The sequence below is a fragment of the Vidua chalybeata genome, chromosome 11 (genome assembly GCF_026979565.1).
Source record: "Vidua chalybeata isolate OUT-0048 chromosome 11, bVidCha1 merged haplotype, whole genome shotgun sequence".
Taxonomy (NCBI): Eukaryota; Metazoa; Chordata; class Aves; order Passeriformes; family Viduidae; genus Vidua; species Vidua chalybeata.
In genome coordinates, this window is record NC_071540.1 from 14,728,554 (window position 1) to 14,749,353 (window position 20,800).

General features: G+C 41.1%; 1 protein-coding gene across 2 annotated transcripts in view; it reads right to left on the reverse strand.

The window, feature by feature from the left end:
• The window catches only part of RSPRY1 (ring finger and SPRY domain containing 1), a 35,766-nt gene that overhangs the window by 11,173 nt on the left and 3,793 nt on the right, over window positions 1-20,800 (reverse strand). Inside the window, exons 2-10 of one of the 2 annotated variants that reach the window (XM_053952878.1) lie at window positions 14,574-14,658; window positions 12,019-12,515; window positions 9,013-9,065; window positions 7,466-7,578; window positions 4,754-4,880; window positions 3,355-3,413; window positions 2,938-3,004; window positions 2,165-2,296; window positions 753-868 (exon numbers count right to left, since the gene is read on the reverse strand). In XM_053952878.1, the coding sequence (XP_053808853.1) occupies window positions 753-868; window positions 2,165-2,296; window positions 2,938-3,004; window positions 3,355-3,413; window positions 4,754-4,880; window positions 7,466-7,578; window positions 9,013-9,065; window positions 12,019-12,365 (1,014 nt within the window). In that variant the 5' untranslated portion in view covers window positions 12,366-12,515; window positions 14,574-14,658. Of the gene's footprint in view, window positions 1-752; window positions 869-2,164; window positions 2,297-2,937; window positions 3,005-3,354; window positions 3,414-4,753; window positions 4,881-7,465; window positions 7,579-9,012; window positions 9,066-12,018; window positions 12,516-14,573; window positions 14,751-20,800 lie in introns of both variants that reach the window. The other variant, XM_053952877.1, reaches the window with a different exon arrangement.

Genomic DNA, 20,800 nt, shown 5'->3' on the forward strand with positions numbered 1-20,800 from the left:
ATCACCACTCAAACCCAGTGTCCCCAAAATCACCACTCAAACAAACACCTTCCTGCCCCGGATCAAGTTTCTTGAGTATTTTAGAGGCATTTCAGACAAAGTGACCTCTCTTTATAGCAGGAGTTGTCACACAAACTAGTGAGTAGGCAAGACTGAAAATTGTTCAGTGGTTAAGCCACAGGCAAAAAAAAAAAAAAAAAGAAAAGTAGAAAGTTGACAGAAACAATCTAAAAATTTAAAGACTAAGACAACCAAGACAGGAAAACCTAAATCGTTGGTTGTTAACTGATTCCTGGTAGGAATGACAAGGAGGCCTTCAATGTTAATTCATGATATTTCATCTTTAAGTAGTCAAACAAGTTTTTAGAAGGAGTTAGAGAGGAAGGAAAAAAACCCACGTGGCTGAGAGAAAAATCTGACTGCTCTGAGCTTTTCAAGATGAGACAGGACAAACAATAGAATGATATTTTGATTAAAACTGCTCACAAAGTAAGTGAAAAGCCATCTGACTCTTAAGAATCATTCTCACTTCCCTGAAGTTTTGGGGCACAGGCCTTACTTCAGTGTAAACATTTCTACAACTGAGAACAGTGTAGTGATGCTACCACCCCTTGATGACAAAGCAAGTTTTCTGTACAAAGCTGGCAGACAACATGGATTCATTCTGCAAAATCACAGGAGCAAGTGCAAAGCAAAACCTGCCTTTTTCTTCAGCCTCTTTTTCAGGTTGAATACATGAAACAATTTCCTACCTCTAATCCATGTGGTGAGATCTTCAGGTATTCACTGACATCGTTGCTGTTCAGCATAGCCCTAATGTTGGTCAAGTCAACCTTCTCATATGTAAACTGCCTGCCTTCTTTTAAAACTGAAAAAAAAAAAAAAATCCCAACCAGTGTTAGTTACTGCTGCTGCAAAACTTGATTTTAAACATTGCATACATTTCAATGATAATCTCTCTAGGATCTAGGTAGTTTTTGGCATAACTGAATGAAACATTGAGATTTTGCCTGCATGAAAACAGCTTTCAATAGAGTGTGTGTGTGTTAAATACCCTCCAAACATGAAAGCATGACCTGTGCCTCTGACTAGAGCTCCCACAATCTAATTAGTACTTGCAGGAAACCCACAGGCAAATGGAAGGCATCCAAGTTCACCAAGGTGCCACTGTTTCAGGATTTACCATTGTATTTGTATATTCAGTGGGGAGAGTTTTTCTGATTTATTACAGTGGAAACAGATTTGGGGATGGAAAGAAGGGAAAAACAAGGATTTAAAGGTTTCTACCATCTCATCTTTAGGTGATAGACTTGAACTAAGCCAAAGCAGCTCTCTCTCCCTGCTTTCCCTTTCTACATGGAAGGATCATAAGCATTTCTCTAGCCAGGTGTCAAATTGTTGACACATACATGTTAATTTACAAGTGAAAGGTCTTATCTGAGGACCCTTCATATCTCAAACTTGCTACAGCACTTATACAGACATTTACTAAACACAGCTGACACTGGCTTTCCATAAGCTGACTAAAGCTCCTAAAGCCCAACAGACCTTTTACCCGAATTTATCTAAAAGGCATTAGAAAATACAAGGTCATTAGAATTGCTGCACCCTTGAAATCACAACTAACCAAGCAAATTCAGTGATTTTTAGTAATCCAAAAGATCAACCTAGAGCACTGCTTTGCCAAACACTTTTTACTTTTGATCACAAAAATCAAAAAGTATATTTAATTTAAAAAGTCTTCAGTAATTCTTTGTGCCATTTTGCCAGTGTAGAGTGGCCACAGAAGTAGCCATCACCAGGACATGTCAGCAACCCAGATGTTCCACAGAGACAGAGCTGCACTGTTGAGCCACTCAGCAAATTGGCTGAAGTGTGGGTTACAGGAAATTGGTGCAAAGAAGAATTTTCATTGCAGCTCCAACTTGCAGAGTACAAACCACTTCCTTTCAAAAACATTTTCCCTGCCAAAATTTTCTTTCCATACCATTACACTGGATATATTTGTTGGTGTGGTTTTTTTGGTTTTGTTTTCTTTTTCAAGGAGATATTATAAACGCAGCCAGGTACACTAAGTGCTCATAAAAAATGAACACAAAGGAGTCCTCCATCTCTTGGGAGGAGTGATTACTGTTTAATGAATCCATTCCTTTATTATACCTACACAGATTGTCTAAACTCCACTGGGCACAGAATCCAACCTGGCGTTTTAAGTAGTCTGGGTTATCTGTCCATTTCTCCAGCAGGATCAGTTGGTCACTAATGCACGATTCAGAAACTGTCATTTTATTTTCACCTGCAATTTAAGAGGAAAAAAAGTAATTGCTATCAGCTAGGGATAAGTTAAAAATAATAACATCCTACAAATGCAGTAGAACTCTTCACACACATCTAAACCTCAGTATTACAAGCATGAAATTGTTTTCCCAGGCAGATGTGGAATTATCTTCATTCAGATTTACCACTTCTCAGCATGGAGCTGCATCATCAAGAGACCAATCACAGCTGTTCTCCATCTCCCCAGTACTGACTGATTTCTTTTCAAGTAACAAAGGTCTCATGTCATAAGACATTATGTAGTAATTTCTAAGATGAGAAGGCCAGTTTCAGCAAATCTCTTAAGGGTTTGTGGGTGAGGGTGTCATTAAAGCAAAAAATATTTTTTCCTGCCTACAAGCTCCCAATGCTAACTGTTGTCCAAGTCTAATACAGATTTATGTCAGTGACAAAGGCCCCCATCACAAATCCTTCTACAGCAATTTCTAACAGGGAAAATAAGTTTCAGCAAATATCTCAGGGGTTTTGAGGGGTAGAAGGATGTCACTACAGCAATAAATACCAATGTAGACTCTTATGCTCACAAGTGATCAGGCAAAGCAAGTGACAATAATGCAGCAGAAGCCATGGTGTTAAGAGCAGCACCAGGCCAATACTCACTTGTTTGTGCAAACTTCTCCAGTGCTATTAGTGCAAAAAGCATCACTGTCGGGTGGGACTGGAAGTTCTAAACATGGGCAGTAAGAAAAAGTTAATTAATAAATACCCAGTACAGACAGACAAGAAGAGATGTAAGTCTGTCACAGAAGATTTTAGGTTCAAAGGAGCCTCCAAAATTCCTGTATTCCACCCTCCTGTGGAGATAGACCCAGAGAGATCAGGCTACCCAGAGCCTTGTTCCATTGACTTCTGATTACCTCCAAGGATGGAGATCCCACAGGCTCAGGAATTTCAGCTTTTTGTAACATACACTGCCAATATTTAGCAGACATGACTTCAACTTTTCACAATAATAATAATAATATTGCATTATAATTGCTATGTATGGATACATACAAAAAGATGAAAGACACTTACCAAGCTGTGAAGTAAATATTCCAATATGCCTGGGCTGAGCAAGCCTATGCTTGCAGGACCTGCAAGAACATCAGGAATGAAATCCCTCCATGGAAAGTACTACATACCCATCACCACAGTTCTTTTAAACACAAGGTAACGAATTAAAGAACACCAAACAACTTCACAGCAAAGCAAAACTATAATATAAAACAATTATCAATGTTTCTAATAAAATACTTGGTGCACATTTAATAATCACAGTTACTGGCACATTACAGTCCTGTTCAGTTCTAGATGGGTACAGAGTTCAAGACTCCACTCAGCATTTTCATGCTCTTTACTTTTGAAAAAAGACTGTCTCCCCTTTATTTCCAGAGTCAATGTGTAAAGACCAGCTCCATCTATCAGTAGCCCAAAATAAGCAAAACTGAGCACCTGAGATGGCCAACTTGATAGTTAACTATACAGCTTGCAGCACCAGAGCAAGCAGCCAATTTAAAATGGAAAAGCCCTGAAAGAGTGTCTACTTAATCAATAGAGAGACATGAGGGAATCAAACTCTGGCATCTACAAGCTCTTAAGAACTTGCAGTGGGTTCCAACACTTCATTAACAAATTTGTTGCCTGAGCTGACACAATGAGATCTGTGTCCACTAAGATAGAAGTAGATACAGTATCTCATTTTGACTTAGTATAATACAGTAGAAGTATTACAGTACACAAACACTTCCAGACCTTGTTCTTGACTTGTTTTTTTCCCCACAGAAATATAGTAATTGAGTTTTAATAACCATTAGGTGACACCAATCACTTTTTTCCTCTATTTCCTGTCCACTTTCAGAAAAGGAGCAAAAAAACTAGATACAAAAGATCACCAGCAGGAAGGAAACTTAATCATCAGTTTCCAACTGTGCACTAGGTAGGAATAACAGAATAAAAATTCTATATTAAGTCACTTTAAAATAGAATCTCAGCAATTTTCTTTTAAGCAACACAGAAGAGAATCTTTTCAGCTATCTACAATAGAATAAGACATGTCTACTGGAAAAATCATATTTCTTTTTTATTTCTATACAGCCTCCAATACCACTAACTTGATATTCCTGCCTACACTCTAGAGAAAGTGTCCTCAGTAATTCACAGCCAGGCTGGGTCTGCAGAAGAGATTGATCACCAGTGCTAAGGCAATATAACAAACAGTGATCCCCAATCACTAACCACACATCAGAAGGATTTGTGAATGGCTCATTCAGACACTTGAATCAACCAGATTCTGTCACACCTGGTAACCCCTGTGATGCAGGACATGATTCAGTTCTAAGCAAACACCTCTGACCTGGTGTGCAAGGTGGGTGGCAAAGCAGAAGGTGCTGCAGAGAGCCCAGTGCCAGCTGTGAGGAGAAGCCCAGGGCTTTACCTGCTAATTTCTCTGCCAAGCAGCCGAGCACTGCAGTCGTGTTCCGGTGCTTGGCAGGGTGACAAGCGTCCTGGCAAGCAGCAGCTCCACTTAAGTTTAATATTTCAGTTAACTTCTGTAATGCGTCCTGCAAAGGAAAAATCAGAAATCTCTTCAACATTACTGACAGATACAGCTTTCCCCTAATTCAGCATCGTAAAAACAGATTGTTTTTACACATTACTGAAGTGAGCATCAGATTACAGACAGCAGGGGGTGGTTATCTTCTAAGATAAGATAATGAAGGACAGATGAGAAGAAAAGTTCAACAGACCCAAGAGTTGTAACTTTAAAATTACCACCAGATCATTAGTTATTGTGATCAATGGCTCAGGACACGTCTAAGTGAGCTCCCCGTGGCAAGAGGAACCAATTAGCACATATGGCACCACTGCCATCTGATCAATTTCCAGTGTCCTAAAACTCACACCCTTTTCAAAAGAAAAGGACTGTTTCAGATTTTAGAATTCAGGACTAAAGAGACATGCTTCTTCCCCAGAAAGCTCACATTTCCATCATAAAATTAGGATGTTGTCAGCTTTACAGGATGTCAAACTGTATTCTTGAGAGCCTAAATGGTTTTCTGCAGTCACACAAACATAGGAAGCAATCAAGGAGGGTAATAAAGCTAAAATGCCATGCTTTGACCTGCTTTGTCCAGGCAGTAGGGTATGAATAAAATTCCAGATAGGTCTGGATAGAGCATTCTCTGCATTTGCAGGGTAGTTAGGGGTTAATCTAGGGCCAGAACCAGTCATTCCATAGGGAGAACCCCACCCTGAAAAGTTCCAAATCCTCCTCAACTTTCCAGACTTCATGAAACTTTCAGCTGATTCAGATTGAAACTGCATAATCTCAGGCAAGGATCTAATTAAAATAGAAGAACTCCTCATATTGAAGTCATCAGCAGCCATTTGGAGGAAAAATGAGCACTGCTCAAGTTGAATAGATGTGTTTTTTTGAACTGTGTTCTGAGCCACACTCAAATCAGTTGACTGTGCTAGACTCTGAGGTCTGTACAGAGATCACACTGAAAAGTAGTTATGTTCTTAAAAGGAAAGCCACAAAAACAGAACTGATGAACAGGACTGAGCTAAGTGGAAAGAACAGAGAAAGAAGAAAGAATGAGCAACAAGCTTGGGATGGAAAGGACTCACTAAAATTAGACTCTTGGCATACTGATACTGCTTTTAGCCATTATTAGACCTGTCAGAGAGATCAAGTATTTTGAGTTAAATAAAGACTTTATAGAATAAACAGTTTACTGCACTGCCCTTTTAACTTTATGGACTTTATAGCCTGCAAAACCAGAAAATAAAATACAGCATACTGCTGTTCTCCAACTGTCATGGAAGTGAGGCAGCGACTTAAAAATCCCTAAGACAAAAAACTCAAAACTTATCTCCTGTATAGAAGAAAATGAACAGCAGCTTACACTTTACGAGGCTGCATGTGGCCAACAGACCCCACAGCTGCAGCTCCTTGTGCTGTAAAGAAGCTACACAGGAAAAACCACTGTGCCCCCCAGAAAAACAAGCACCTCATTCCTTGTCTTGATAAGGTCAACTATTTTATAGCAAATTCCTTAACAGTACCCAAATGAAAGTCATGTGGCTTTTGAAAAACAAATTATTTGATTGCTGAGGACATTGTAGAGCCAAACAAAAAATCCAAAATCATTCTCCCTATGGTGCATTCACAGTGGTCTTCATTTCTTGGTTTCTTCTTTAAAGCAAACAAAGTTTCTAGTCATAGTTTTGTTTTCAAAATAACTCAGCAGTCTGTGTGACAGCCATAATACAACATTTCTCTTGTTTAAAAGACTCAGATAACTTTAATCAATAGCTGGGAGGAAACAAACCCACTTCAGGTAGTTTGAGAGCTTGACCAATTCTCCAGCCACTGATGCAACCAGTTCTTCATATCCCTAACAACACCAATGGAACACTAAAATTGGCAGCATCAGGAGCTTGAGAAATGAAAGCAGAAATGATGTGATCATCAGTTTCTGAAGAAATGAGATAATGACAAACATTTGAAGACAGGTTCTCTGTACAAACATTATGTTTAGCATCCTTAAGCACCTGAGGCTTTCAGTTACACACCTGCACCAACATAGCATGAACACCTCAGGTCATCTTTCCACCCAAAACTGGATTAGTGGCCAGTAAAACAAAAGTATTCTCATTTGCCAAAACCATATATAGGTATTTCATAGTTGAAAAATGTCATTTATTTAGCTTAACACACTCATTTTCATTGCATTCCTTATATGCAGGGCAGGAACAAATTAAAAAATGACTTGTAAAAGTGCAGCTTTGCAAATGAGAGAACAAAAGGGCAGAACTTGGGCAGCTTCTGCAGCACCTGCACACCTTCCCTGCACAGTGTAAGTGCCACACGGCAGAAGAGAGCAGCAGGAAAAGCAGCCAAAACCCAAGGGTCTCTTGCTCCTTTCCCATGGATCAAATTTATCTTTTCTTGGGAATACTCCTAGCATTAATTAGCATTTAGACACCAAGTCACTCCAAATTACTTGAAGTTGAATGTTACACCCATTTTCTGAACCACTATCAGTCTTGCATCACCGGTGAAAGGCACTCAAAGAGATCACGGGTGTGGCAACCACAAACAACTGACATTCACAGATAAATGTATCTGCTTCCGACTCACTTTTGTTGGCAGAGGACATTCATCAAGTAGTAGAGTTATAACAGCTGGTCCCAGGGGATCTTCTAATGGAATAACTCTAATTAAAGACTGAACAACTTCCAACCAGCCTTCATCTGTCAACCACAAAACAGAAGTCACACTCAGAATTAACAGTGCAATTCAGAAGTGTTCAAAGTACACCCCTAAATGTAAACTGGAAAATCCTCAAAATTACCCAGTGAACTTAGAGACATCAGGAAAATACATTTGCTTTTTACACCACTGTCTTAGTTTGCAGTAGTTTAGAAGTTTAAATTCAAAAAAGAAAAAGTTTACAGCAGCTTGGCTAATAGTGAACACCTGTATGGTTTGGAGAAGAGTCTTGCCCAGGCCAGAGCATCCTTTAGTTCCTACTGCTCTTAGGAAGGAATACTCATGGTGGTACAGACAAGTACTTTGCTCTAGTGTGATACTCAGAGTTCAGCATCCAATGTCAACTCTTAAGTAGTAAATGCTACATACACAATGACACTGAGGAAATAATTTCTTTTAACCAGAATCAGATCCCTCTTCCTGAGTTCCCTGAAATAACACAAGGTTCAGAGAAACTCAGTGTGTTTTTCCCATGCCTGCTAGTCTAAAGCATGTTTGTTTTCCTAGGGAGCAGCTCTCAGTGTTGAATGAGTAGACAAGGGCTTTTACTTGCAAGCAAACATCCACTAAGAAGATGTTAAACTACTGATAAAGTAAACAGATTTGGATGTACAAGAAAATAGCTCCCTTAGAAGTGAAAATAAAGACAGCCTGTATCTGTATACAGTTGAGTGAGGTTGTAGAAGCAGTGTTCCCTACAACAACACAGCAGTAATACATTGGGGGTTGAGTTCTGTTAGCACATTCCCCTGAAAAGCATTTTATTGAATTGCTGTAATATCTAACCAGCTTGATTAATTAATTTTAATACAGAAATATATTTCTTAAGACCACTATCAACACTACTAAGTAGAGAGGTAAAAATTCAACTAAACCAGAAGTTTTGTTGAAGCCTTAAGCTGGTAGAATTTCTCCTACTATAACAAAGATGAAACAGCCCCTGCTTGTCCTGCAGGAGCACTTAGGGACAGGGTTGGGACAAATAGAGAGTAAAGCAGAGGTCTAAGGTCAGCAAGACCCAAACCAAAAGAACATGCTATGTGCTGACAGCAGAGCACACAGGCTTGGCCCACATCTGTGTATGGGATGTTCCTGCTCAGCTGCAAACAGCCACTCTTTGTGGCTTAGGCTTTAATGCCACTGCAGTGTGTTTGTGGCCATCCTTTGGCTGCTTCTGGAGATTTCACGTGGAAAGTTTAACTGAATTCAAAAAATCTCAGGCCAATGCATGAGCTCAGTGAAGCTCTGAAGGGCAGAACTTTGTTCTGGTTCCCACATCCCCAGAGCTACACCACATCCCAACACACCTGGCTGAGGTGTATTTTTCTTTGCAAATGGAAAGTGGGGCTTGGGATTTGTTTTGTTTCTTTTGCTTGTAAGTCACAAATGAAATGCCCAACACAATGCCTTGATACCTGTTTCTGCCATTTCATGCAACGTGATCATTGAATAAGGAGGCTCCTGGTCACTGAAAGAGATATTACACAGGTCAAAATTTACGCACAATCATCAACGCAATACACTGAATAAAATGATTATACACAGACAGAAAACAAATCCAGTAACCATTTAACAAAAGGAAGTTACACAGGCTGCAGATTGCTAATGTCATTTTCAGAACTCAAACAGATGGGATTTGAGCCTCTCTCTGGCTCAACATCAACATCTGCATGTCTGCAACAGCTGACAAGTGAAATTGTGATCCACATCTGCATGTCTAAAAGCTGAACATAATGCCTAGATTTGGTGCTGTCCATTAGCAGGCTCCTTGTAGTACATAACAAGGCACTGCATGCCAGAGGTCACAGAGTGAACTCAGAGCAGTGCACAAGGAGCATTGCTTCAACAGGATTTTTTTCTCAGAAATCCCCTGATAAATATATAAATATTTAAAAACCACCACAAAACCTGAATGGGAAGCCATCCAACAGCATCACAGTCTTCAACTCTTGTTAAAAGAAACAGTTAAGGCAGTTTAACAGCAAATATTTAATCCAAGCCATTTTCCAACATGAAAACTGCAAGAAGTTCAATAGATTAGGTCCTCAGTCCAGTTTGCTGCAGTAAAGACACAAAGCTATGGACACATCTGTGTATCTGAGCAGGTACTGCCAGTGAAAGTGTCTAAAGCAAGACCACAAAGTCCTGTTCAGTAAGCACCTCTAGGTCCAGAAAAAGCTTATCCAGCAGCATGTCCTAAAATGCTTTATTCAGTGCTCCTTAGGCACTGTGGACTAACCCCAGGCTTAGACTTTATGCTCCACGCTCACACTCTATCACACAGCTCTGAAAAGAAATTGGAAGTGTGAAATACAGAGGAATTTTAGAAAATTTCAACAGACATTACTTATGGAGATAATATAAATACCTAGCTTGAGAGATTAATCATAAAGAAGAGAAAAATCACAGCATTGATGAAATATATATGACATTAATACATGTCTTTTTTTTCTTACAAAAAGGTGAGCACATTCTTAAATATTTCCACAACAAAATGCTGAAGTCCAATTTAATGCATTTTTATATTGCCACAACATTTGAAACAAATATTTGGGTTGTTTTTTTAACTCGAGGCATCTTCACCTTTCTTCTGGAAAGTAATCTGCCCAGAAGGAAAAGAAGTTCAGTTTTGCAGCCAGAATTACATCAGGAGAAAGGATAGAAAGACTCAAAGAAAGGAGAAAAAAACCTCAACAAAAATCCCAACCATAAGTACAAGTAAAGGCTATGATAAAAAAGGATGACATTTTTATCTGCAAGATTTCTGATTTTTTCACGAGTAGCAGGTTCTCACAGTATTGGCACTGAGCACAGGACAATCCTGTCCCACTGATTTGCCATTTTAACCACTTAATTACCAACATCCCCTCCAGGACACACCTTCCTCATTTTGAAACAAAACAGCCATTTTGGTGATTTCTTAATTTGCAAGGCAGCTTTTCACAGAAGCCTCAAAATATAGAACTTAACCTTCTGAGTTCATTTAATTAAGCTTCTAGGAAGCAGCTATCGCTAGATAGGAGAGAAAAAAAAATCAGTTGTCAGGTATGTTTTAGGTCAGACCATTGAGATTTGATAAAACTAAAAACAAGGGGAAAAAATGAACCCAAAGAAAAAACAAACAAATAGCAAACAGGGAAAATAACTATTCATTCCTTATCACAAGGAATGAATAAATCACAGTGCATTTTACTGTAGTCTGTATAAAAGCCCCCATAAAAATACAGTAGCTTCAGGAATGCATCAGAAGCAGGACTCCATGGGCAGTGAAATAACCATGCTTATTGTCTCCCAGTAGCATAAGAAAGTGTTCACAAGATTACAAAACTGCTTGCAAGACCCACAGGAACAGGATCAACTGTGCACAGAATTGTTGTGAAACACCTTAAGGAGCTGAACTTGAGGGAAAGGGCATGTGAGACTGGGCAGAGACTTTAAAAAACATTTGCCATGATTTGAAGACAAGAGCACAAAATAAAACCTGTTAAAAAATCCACCAAACACATACCTTAGACTTAAATGTTCATGAAAAACATCAGTGCTGATATTTTCACTTAAAACCTTTGACAGCAGGAAGGCAAACTCCTTCTCTGCAGGCACATTCCAGACTTGATGCAGGTATATGAATCAAGAAGATTCTGAGCCTCATCCACCTTAAACTCAAACCCCAGCTGTCAGGCTGGAAGAGTGTTTTTCCTTCAGTTCTGGTCCTTCCAATTAATTCCTAGCCTGCACCTAACCCAAGAAGTGTTGAGCTAACTTAACCCATCATTTTTAAGGTCCTTTTAAAGCTTTGCAGAAAGCAACACAAAACCAAAAAAAAACACCAAAAAATGGATGAGCCCATAAATATCCCCCATGCCCTTAATGGATGCTTTGAGCATGCCAGGAATGCAATACTGGGATTGGGAGCTGGGCACTCACAACATGTGATCTTTAAAAAGTAGTCAGACTTACAACTGGAAAGAAAACCTCAGTCTGTTTATCCAGGCTAACAAAGATCAAAGCTCCCTATTTTGCTTCACCATTTCCAAAGAAGTAAAATCCAGCCTGCAAACAGAAAACTGCACAACAACCAATTTTTAGGACAGAAGTTCCCAGCCTCTGGAGCATTTATTGCTTCCTAAACTGTGTATCTGTGCCAGGTAAGAAATCCTGAGCACACTCCTCATCCCACATGGGTGTAGGCCCATACAGGAACTGTCTGAAAGCTCCTCAGCTCCTGGAAGAGTCTGTACCTGGGCACTCAGGAGCCACTTCTATTACCTAGGAAAGGTGCTCCTCTCCTAAGCCTCCAGATGGAAACACGCAGCTGCTTCAGGGAGGGTCAGGTGTAGATCGGTGAGAGGCTGGAGCCACAGTTTGGGAGAAGACAAGAACACTTTCATTCATGTTGAATTATTCCTTGAGGAGGTACTTACTTATCTACCAACGTCCGAATTACAGCCAGTGTGTCAAGCACCAGCCCATCCACATTCTGTTTTTTCCTCCTTGGTTCATGAGGCCCTCGACCCCTCCTGGGTGGACGGACAGGGTCCCTTGGGTGGCTTCTTGCTTCGGGGATGTGTGTCCTGCTGTTCTCCGTTTGCCGGCCCTGAGAGTTCCCGTTGTCCTCGGCCCCGCTGTCGTCGCGACAAACGCAAGAGTTTCCCATGCTGCCAGCCCCCAAGGCTCCCAGGAAATGGGGAATGTGGTGCTCTAGAGTCAACAGCAGACCTTGGAAAAGGCTTCTGCTAGCATAGAACACAACTAAAGCAACTACAATCATCTAGGAAGTTTTAAGAGAAATGTTTGTGTGATCCTGGATTGTGATCTTTTTGCATCTTAAACGCTGCTACCAGCTGGAATGAGTGGGAAGTTGGAGACTTAGTCACTGACAGAATCACTTAAAACACACATTGGTCATCCAGAAGGAGGTCTGAAAAAGCAAACATAGAACAAGAGTCAGTCTTACTACTGCTAGAAAACATCAGAAGAACTCCTATTTTAGTAAACACCACCAGTTTTGGTGGATAAAGCAGCTAAGAAACACAAGGCTTTACCTGAAGTCTATTGTGGGGAACGGGAAAGGAAGGAAGAGGAGGAGGAGGAAGTTCACTTGGTAAGGAGCTCTCGCCCACAGACCGTTCCTTTCTACACTACCTCTTACCTCCCAGCTCCTTCATGGTTTTCAGATGCAGAGGAACAAGTTTGCCTGTAAATGTCCCACACTGCTACCCTTTAAATACTAAGTATCAACAAACCAGGTTCATTTACTCTTTCAAGAGACACATGGCTTATGCCACCTCAATAAAGGCTGTACACTTAAGGTCCTCATTTCACATGAGGAACATTTCCAAACTATAAAATAGACAAAATTGTAAAGAACTAATCTTACAGTTATGGTTTATGTCAACAAACAATTAATTTAACAGAGAACTATTTGGCCCACCTCTGCATAAATACACATTTTTGGAACATGCCTGCATCTCCTGCATTCTCACCCAAAGAAGCACCAACACTGAATTAAATAGGAATTGCAGACACCATTTCAATGCCTTACAAATCTAACTGGGATTTTGAAATGGGTGTTGTGTGCTGTTTGGATCTAGTGTCAAACCAATCTTCCATTTTTGGGAACAAAGACCAATTCAATCATTCTTCTGTTCTTCATTCAAATGGTTTGGATCACATACAGGCCCAGTAGCAACTGAGACCATGGGGCAGTCTCTCCCAATTATTAACTTGAAAATGCAAGAGAAAAAGGATTCAAAACCCTATCTTATAACAAGTTATGTTTCAAGCCATAGGATGTATTTCTATAAAACATTACTTAAAGTCTCAGGTAATATAAAACCCTACAAAAGAAATAATGTCACTATTTACACACTTCAGGCATGTCAGAATAAGTAAGTAATTTTTATCCTTTCAAGAATCAAGTTTAACATTTACACTAGAAGTTATGGTGAATATTCTGTAGTAGGTTATTACTATTCTTCAATTATTAAATAATCTCATTAAGAGCAGACATGTAGCACCCTAAATTCAAAAGAAAGTCAAAGAGAGCTGACACCTTTTAAATATGGAAGGCCCCCACCATCAGAGCCAACTGGCAACTCCGCAATTGCTGGCTGCCCTTTGGGACAAGATCACAACAGTCAGGAAGCCAGACAATGGTCATATGAGCAAGTCTTGGGATGTCAGCTGTCACTGGAAAAGCACTGCCACCAAGCTCACAGGCTCTTCTGTCGTGTGAAGCACATCATCTTTTAGCACAGTGAAATAGTATTAAGAAATTAACTGGAGGCTAACTAAGAAAAAAAAAATCAATTCCTCAAGGGATATTAATAGGAAAAAAATACAAGGTCTTGACTTCTTGGTCAAGAAATTCCTAAACCACAGATCATTGAAAGGGTTTCAGCATCACATCATGCTTGCTTTTTGCCCTAAGCAGTTTGGACATGAGGCTCAGAGTCCTTACAGCTGAGCCAACACTGCTGGCACCTTCTCAGTCAGCAAGTCCCAAGCAGATGAGAGATGCCAGTGCAGATTGCAAAGACCTCAAACAGAACTGTCTGAGTTCACAACTGGTTAAAATTACTTTCCTGATTTTAAAAAGAACTAGTGATGTTAAACGCAAATCATGTCTTTCTAGGGAATATGTATGTATTTATGAATCTGGGTCATTTAAGGGCTTTTTAGCAAGATAATACTAAAATGTAAAACTGTTACAGATTTAGAATCTGTATTTTATAGAATCTAAGTAAAGTTGCAACTTATAGAAGTAAAGAGTAACTTATAGAAATGTTAACACAGTGAATCTATCTTGTCATCAAAACAAAAATGGAAAAGCTGTATTTCAGAGATTAACAATGAGTAAGAACCTAAAGAAACAAAACCAGACATATGTCAAGATTAAAGCTGATTATTGAAGCCTAAGTTTTTCTGGCTGACAACTTAAAGTGTGATTAAAAACAAGTAATTATGATCAACTCACCTGTAAGTCTGCTTGGTTCAGGAATGGCTGGGGGAGCTCACAAAGTGAGCAGAAGTGAGTTCTCCTCCAGGGCACAAAGTTGTATCTGGAAAAGGCAGTGCTCTGTAAGCCTTTATTGGTGGGCACTGAGTCATTACTGACTCTGCTTTCACTCCTAGGAACTGTGCTGAGGAGTCCCTGAGGAGAGATGTGAAAAAAAGAGAATTCACTTGGAAAATGCATCTAAGGTAGACATACCCCACCTCCTCCCTACACCTGCCATGACATCAAGCCGTGCTGTTATTTTCAGCTATATCCAGCCTTTAAAGAGGGAATTCTCTTAAGGCTTCAAAACCCAGTTTCTTATCTGAAAGCTTTAGGACTAGACACAGAGACAGAAAACCCAGCCTATTTTTACAGCCTTGGTATTCCAGATTAGACAGCACCAAGTGCAGAGCAGTGATCAACTCCTCACCTCAAAATTACTCCCTACAGGAGGAAGAAGAGAAACAATACCTGCTCCAGATCCCCCTCAAGTAGACACAGCAGAAAATAAAAGTACACTATAAAAGCAGATTAGATAACAGGAAGAGATGACAGGATAAACTCCCCTTATTTAGTAAAGAGCTGGGTTTGACAGCATTCACTTGGCTCTTGCTCACCATCACATACAAGGAGCTCATTGTCAAACCACAAACAAACTGAAAGGCAAAATAATTAGGAACACAAGGTAGGAGAGATTGCTACAGATCTGCTCACAAACCAGCTTGTCTGGATAGAGCACAAATGCAGGAAGGAAGGTTCAGAAGTGCAAAGCAAACTAATAAAAATACAAGTTTTTATTCCATAAGAAGTAGCTGGTACTCCAGCTCTCACCAAACAGCACAAAATGCCAATGCCCAACACCTCCTTTACACCAGAGAGCCCCTGTGGGACACTCACTGAACAGCTGCCCCAGCACATCTTGCCCTCAACAAAGCCCCCAGATCAGATGCTGCTGGAGCAGGACACCTTCCCTGCACGGGAGACAAGCAGCCACCAGCTGCAGCCTCCTGTGCCCCCACACACCTCCCCTGGCCTCTGGGACCATCCCCACCACAGAAAGGAGCTGCTCTCCCAGCAGGCTCAAGCACATGCACGGATGCACAAAGGAGTTATGAGCTCCACAGGCTGACCAACCTTCCTGGCTGGAAGTCCAAGTGGGAAAGACAAAATCATCTTCCATTGGAAGGGATGCTCTGAGAGTGGATTTGCACCTGCCTGGCAGTGCAGGTGCTCAGCCTGCCCCAGAGAAGCCTCCTCTGGATCATCTGACCGAGCACGCCAGTGGAGGAGTTGGCTCCAAGTGGCACTGGGATCATTTCTCTGCAATGTGCAGCCCAAGAGGCAGTGATTCATCCCCTCAAATATTTGATTACAGCCAACCATAATACTGCCTCATGATGGAAAATGCCTCTTCTTTCCATGAAATGGAGTGCGCTGCCAAGCAAACAAAAACCCCTTGTGCACATAAAGGGGGAAGGTTTCAGCTACCAAAAACACTTTTCCCTGTTCTGCCACCACTACAAGAGTAAGATCAGTGATCTTGAGCAGAGTAACACAGGAGCTCAGTCAACAAGCCACACAGCAGAGCTGACAGATTTTCAAAATCAGAACTGTAAGAGTTTTGGCCAGCAGTTTCCTATTAAGAAGATAAAATAATTAGAAATATTTCCTTAGCATTTCTTTCCCAAAGAAATGATGCTCCTAAAAAGGAAGAGATGGAAATATTTGTGATGCCTGTCAGATGAAAGTTCAAACCAGAAGGAAACACAGTTATGAGCTGCTGCAAGATAATCAACTTTAAGGAGAATTTCAGCTGTGGAACAATGGGGATAGTACTGAAAACCAAGAATTTCCAATAAATGATGTACAACTAGAATGTGAAATGGAGACTTTCTCAGGAGATCCCATTGACATGCAGGGTTAACCTCTCACCTGTGAGACTGAGGAGCAGCAGCTGCTGGGTGTCCAGCGTGGTGCCACGCAGTGCACGCAGGCAGGGGACTGCAGCCTTCGGGAGGAGCGAGTAAATACCCTGCTGGTTCTTCTGCATGTGGTAACCAACCACCATATTGTGCAATCTGAAGCAAACCCCTAATTCAGTTCTATTTTCTTTAAAAATACCTTGGAGGGTTTAAGACTAGTGTCAAAACACGATGGGAAGCAGCCGTTACTGGCATGCAGCATTTCACAAAGCCATTGCCACAGCTGGTTGCTTTCTTGCTGAGGCAAGAGCACCTGAAACCAAAAGCAGACTGACCTTGAGCATGCCAGTTTCACAGAAAGGGAGACTCACCATGTCTCAAAGCTTTCCAGCTCCTGCACAAGTGCTCATCAGTGAAAACCCCCAGAGTACAAGGTTCATGCAAACAATTGGGCTTTAATCCTGATGTCTTCTCTAGGTAATTCATCATTGTCACAAACACAGAGCTGGAGGATCTGATCTCTTGTTTGACTTGATGTGAAGCAGAGAGAAGCAGACAGTAACTATCACCACGGTAGTTTCTTTTTCTGTAGACTCACTGTGAAAGTCAGATTTTATAGTCACTTGCACATTGCACTACTTTGTCTTTTCACTTCCTTTAAACTCCCTTTTTAAGCTGGTACAGGAACACTAAAATTGCAATGCGGATTTAAAGTTAACGTCACCTTCTCACTTAAAATAGTGTCACCAGAGCAGGTCTGGTAGGGATTCCCCCCTGCACAGTTTTCCCCTTACCTCTGGATACAGAGACACTAGAGCTCAGAACATGCCAGGTATCAGACTGTTCAGCTTTCTTTCTGGAAGGGAAGCATTTACCACCTTTTGAGTTTCCCCATCTCGGAGGTCATCGTTTGTCATCTCAGTCATTTGTGGAACTGTCCTTTGTACTACAGAAAACCTCAACTTTGTTTCATGTCTAAACCAACGCTGGTATCGATCACGCTTCCCGCTTCTCAGCTCCCCAAGCCACAGATGGATCATTAAATTTCTTATCAGAGACAGAGCTTAAGTTATGCTTTGAGGCAGATGAAAGCACTTCTGAGATAATGATCTTTTAAAAAGATAGTGGTATCTGACAGCCCAGTGAAGTTGAACAAGAGGTGCCTCCAGCAGGGTGACGTGGCCTGGCAGAGCTGAACAAGCTCAGCAGTTGCCCAAGGAGCAGAGTATAATGCACTGCTTCAGCAAGTGGCAGGGAGATCAAGATAATGCCCTGTAGATGGCAAGGAACACTAATCCTATAAACTGCAGGGATACAAGCACATGAAATAAAATCAATTAGCTATACCCTATTAAGTTTTGGCATAGACATTCATTTGGAAGCTTATAAATAACTCTTTCAATTAATTCAAGTTAATCTTACTTGCTGCCCAGAAAATTAAAGGCGTTATCAACAATACAATTCTGACAAAAGCATCCATGATATCAGGATTCAATATTAAACAAAAAACTCCACCAAAAAGCCCAAAACTCTCCCAAAAAAATCCATAAGAAATTCCAGAATAGACAATGCTGGAAGGAAAGTGACTCTTTGGATACCAAGCAGAAGTATAGAATGGCAAACAAATCCCAGGGAAAAAAAAAATTTTAAAAAACCCACTTTTTTTAAAAAAAGCTTTATCTAGTAAAATTTACAACAGTCCATTTCAGAAAGGATAAGGCTTTAACTATATCTGTATCAAGAAACCAGTGAAAGAGTTCTCTTCAGTCACATGGAGATCAATTCCTTGCAATACTTAAAGAACTTTGTGCATGAACAAAATCTAAACCACAAAAGCATTTTGAGAGGCAAGTCAAGAGACTGAGCAGCTCAGTCACAGCACAGCCCTGCCCTGGGAGCTAGAATTAGGGCTAGCACAGGGGCATCCTAGTCATCACATTGTGGGCTCCAGGAAGATGCTTCAAGGAGGGACTGCTGGAAGCAAGGGCAGATTCTTGTCAGCAAACCACCAGCTTCACAAAGGTGAGCTAAAGAGTGGCAACTCAGAGTTTGTCTGTTTCTTGTCTAAACTGATCTAAGTGCTTTTCTTCTAACTCAGAGCTAGGCTTGTTTTCAGAGGAACGTTGGGTGCAGAACTACTCTGTAGAAGGCAGAACAGTCTCCTGCTGTAGACCACAGAACTTAGCCCAGCTACGTGGCATGACTAAGCTATTATGAACGAGTAAAATTCACATGTCCACAAACTGTTTTCAGTGTAAAATTTTGATAACATTGCTGAAAAACTCAGCAATGCCTCAGTTGGAAGCCTGCATTATCAGCTGCCTGACAAGTGCCTTGGTGAGCAGATAATGTCTAGAAACAGGCTGAAGAAAGTTCCATGTCTTGATAATTGAAGCAGCATCAGAGCATGGCCTGATCTTTCAGTGGCCAGAGTTGAGAGCCACCTTTGTGGCCTTCCCTGCCAGCCATGGAAAGCTGGCTGCTCTTTGCTAGACAAAGTTCAGGACTGTACTGCCAGAGCAGGAAATACCCTTCTAATTCCCTTTCCTCCTGTGAGTGGATACAGTGACAGCTGCTCAAGAGACTGTCATTTGAGTCCAACACAACATGTAGGTCACTAGGTTAGCAAACCTGCCTCGGAAGCACTCTTAGAAAGCACGATTCCTGATCTACCTGGGGCTTCCAGAGCTGAAGAATACAGAACCTGAAACACAGCTCTGGGCAGGTCACTGGAACCCCCTTATCTCACCAATTTCACAGGATCACAGAATCAGTAGATGGGAAGAGACCTTCAAGATCAACAAGTCCAACCCAGCCCCAACACCTCAACTAAACCCTGGCACCAAGTGCCACATCCAATATTTTTTAAACACATCCAGGGATGGTGATGACTCCACCAAATCCCCAGGCAGGCCATTCCAGTACTTTATCACAGAACTTACTTAAAACAACAGAAACCCCACCCACACAGGAACTCAGCTTCATTTCTCCCCATCTGTCTCTTCAGGTTCTGCCTTGAGGACCTTTCCTTTCTGCCCTGCTACAAGTGTGCCAGCAAAGCACCTGCAGGAGACAGCCCGCTGTGGATTCACCAGCCGTGTGGAACAAGTGCTCCTGCCAGGTGTCCTGCTCCAACCACTGAGCTGTGGTATTTCTTACAGTGTTTTAGGGCCCCTGCCAGTACCAAGAAAGCCAGAGGAAGTTGCTCAATGTGCCGTGGCCAAGGAGGGGAAGAGGCCTGACTGCCCGAGAGATGGCTCGGACACGTGCAGGTGGGTTAGGAAGTGGGAGGATGATGAGCACGTGTCTCACAAGGCAGCCTGAATGTGGCTTAAACAAGACTGTGCACCTTGTTTAGTCAAAAAAGGCAGAAAACAAAAAAACTATTTAAGAGGCTTTCAAAATCCTGTAACAGTACCAGGAACACAAAGTCTCAACCACCTGGGGCTTCTGCTAAATAACTTTCTGGGGAATTTCAGGAGAATTAAGATTAAATTGTTTTGATAATTACATGTAAACACCATTTCACTAAATGTTACAAAGGGGTAACACTATAAAGAGAGAATAACTCACCTATTGTTAATTTTAAAAAAAATCTTTTATTTCAGGACTGATACATTAACTAGAGTTTCAGTGCAAACACACGCCCATTCTTCGACCCACCATTAGCAGAATGTTTTTAAAAGCAGGGAGAACAATTCTAAGCCTGCTCCATGCCAGACAGCTTTGCCTTTAGAGAAAAAAAAAAGAGCATCAGCAGGCTGTTGGATTTTCTTTTTTCAGTATGACTTTCTAGCATGTCCCACTGTCTGCAGGAAGGTATAAGATACACGTGAATGGTGCAGCCTCCTGGCTTGTAGTTCATCAGCTGCCCTCTAACCTTTGATTCAAGCTGTAATTGTACCAGTTTGTGCACATGCACTGAAGCCAGCAATCCAAAAACCCAATGCCAACACTTCAGATCAAAAAGTCCTCGATACTCGTCCTTCTCCCACGTAAAAAAACACCAAGATATTCAGATACTTAGAACAAAAGGGAGGCATTTTCTATAGAAAAAAAAAAGCATTAGAAAGGGAGAAAAATAATGATAGTTGTATTTCATATGCTCAGAAACCACTACTTCCCTGAGGGGAGAGATTTATTAGGGAAAAGATGGATTTCTTGTTACTGATCATGGTACCTCACTGAACTCCATCTAATGGACATGCATTAAAAACCAAGGAGCAGCACCTCATGCCAGACTTTGGGCTGCCAGGTATCCCTGCTGCATGGGCAAAGCCC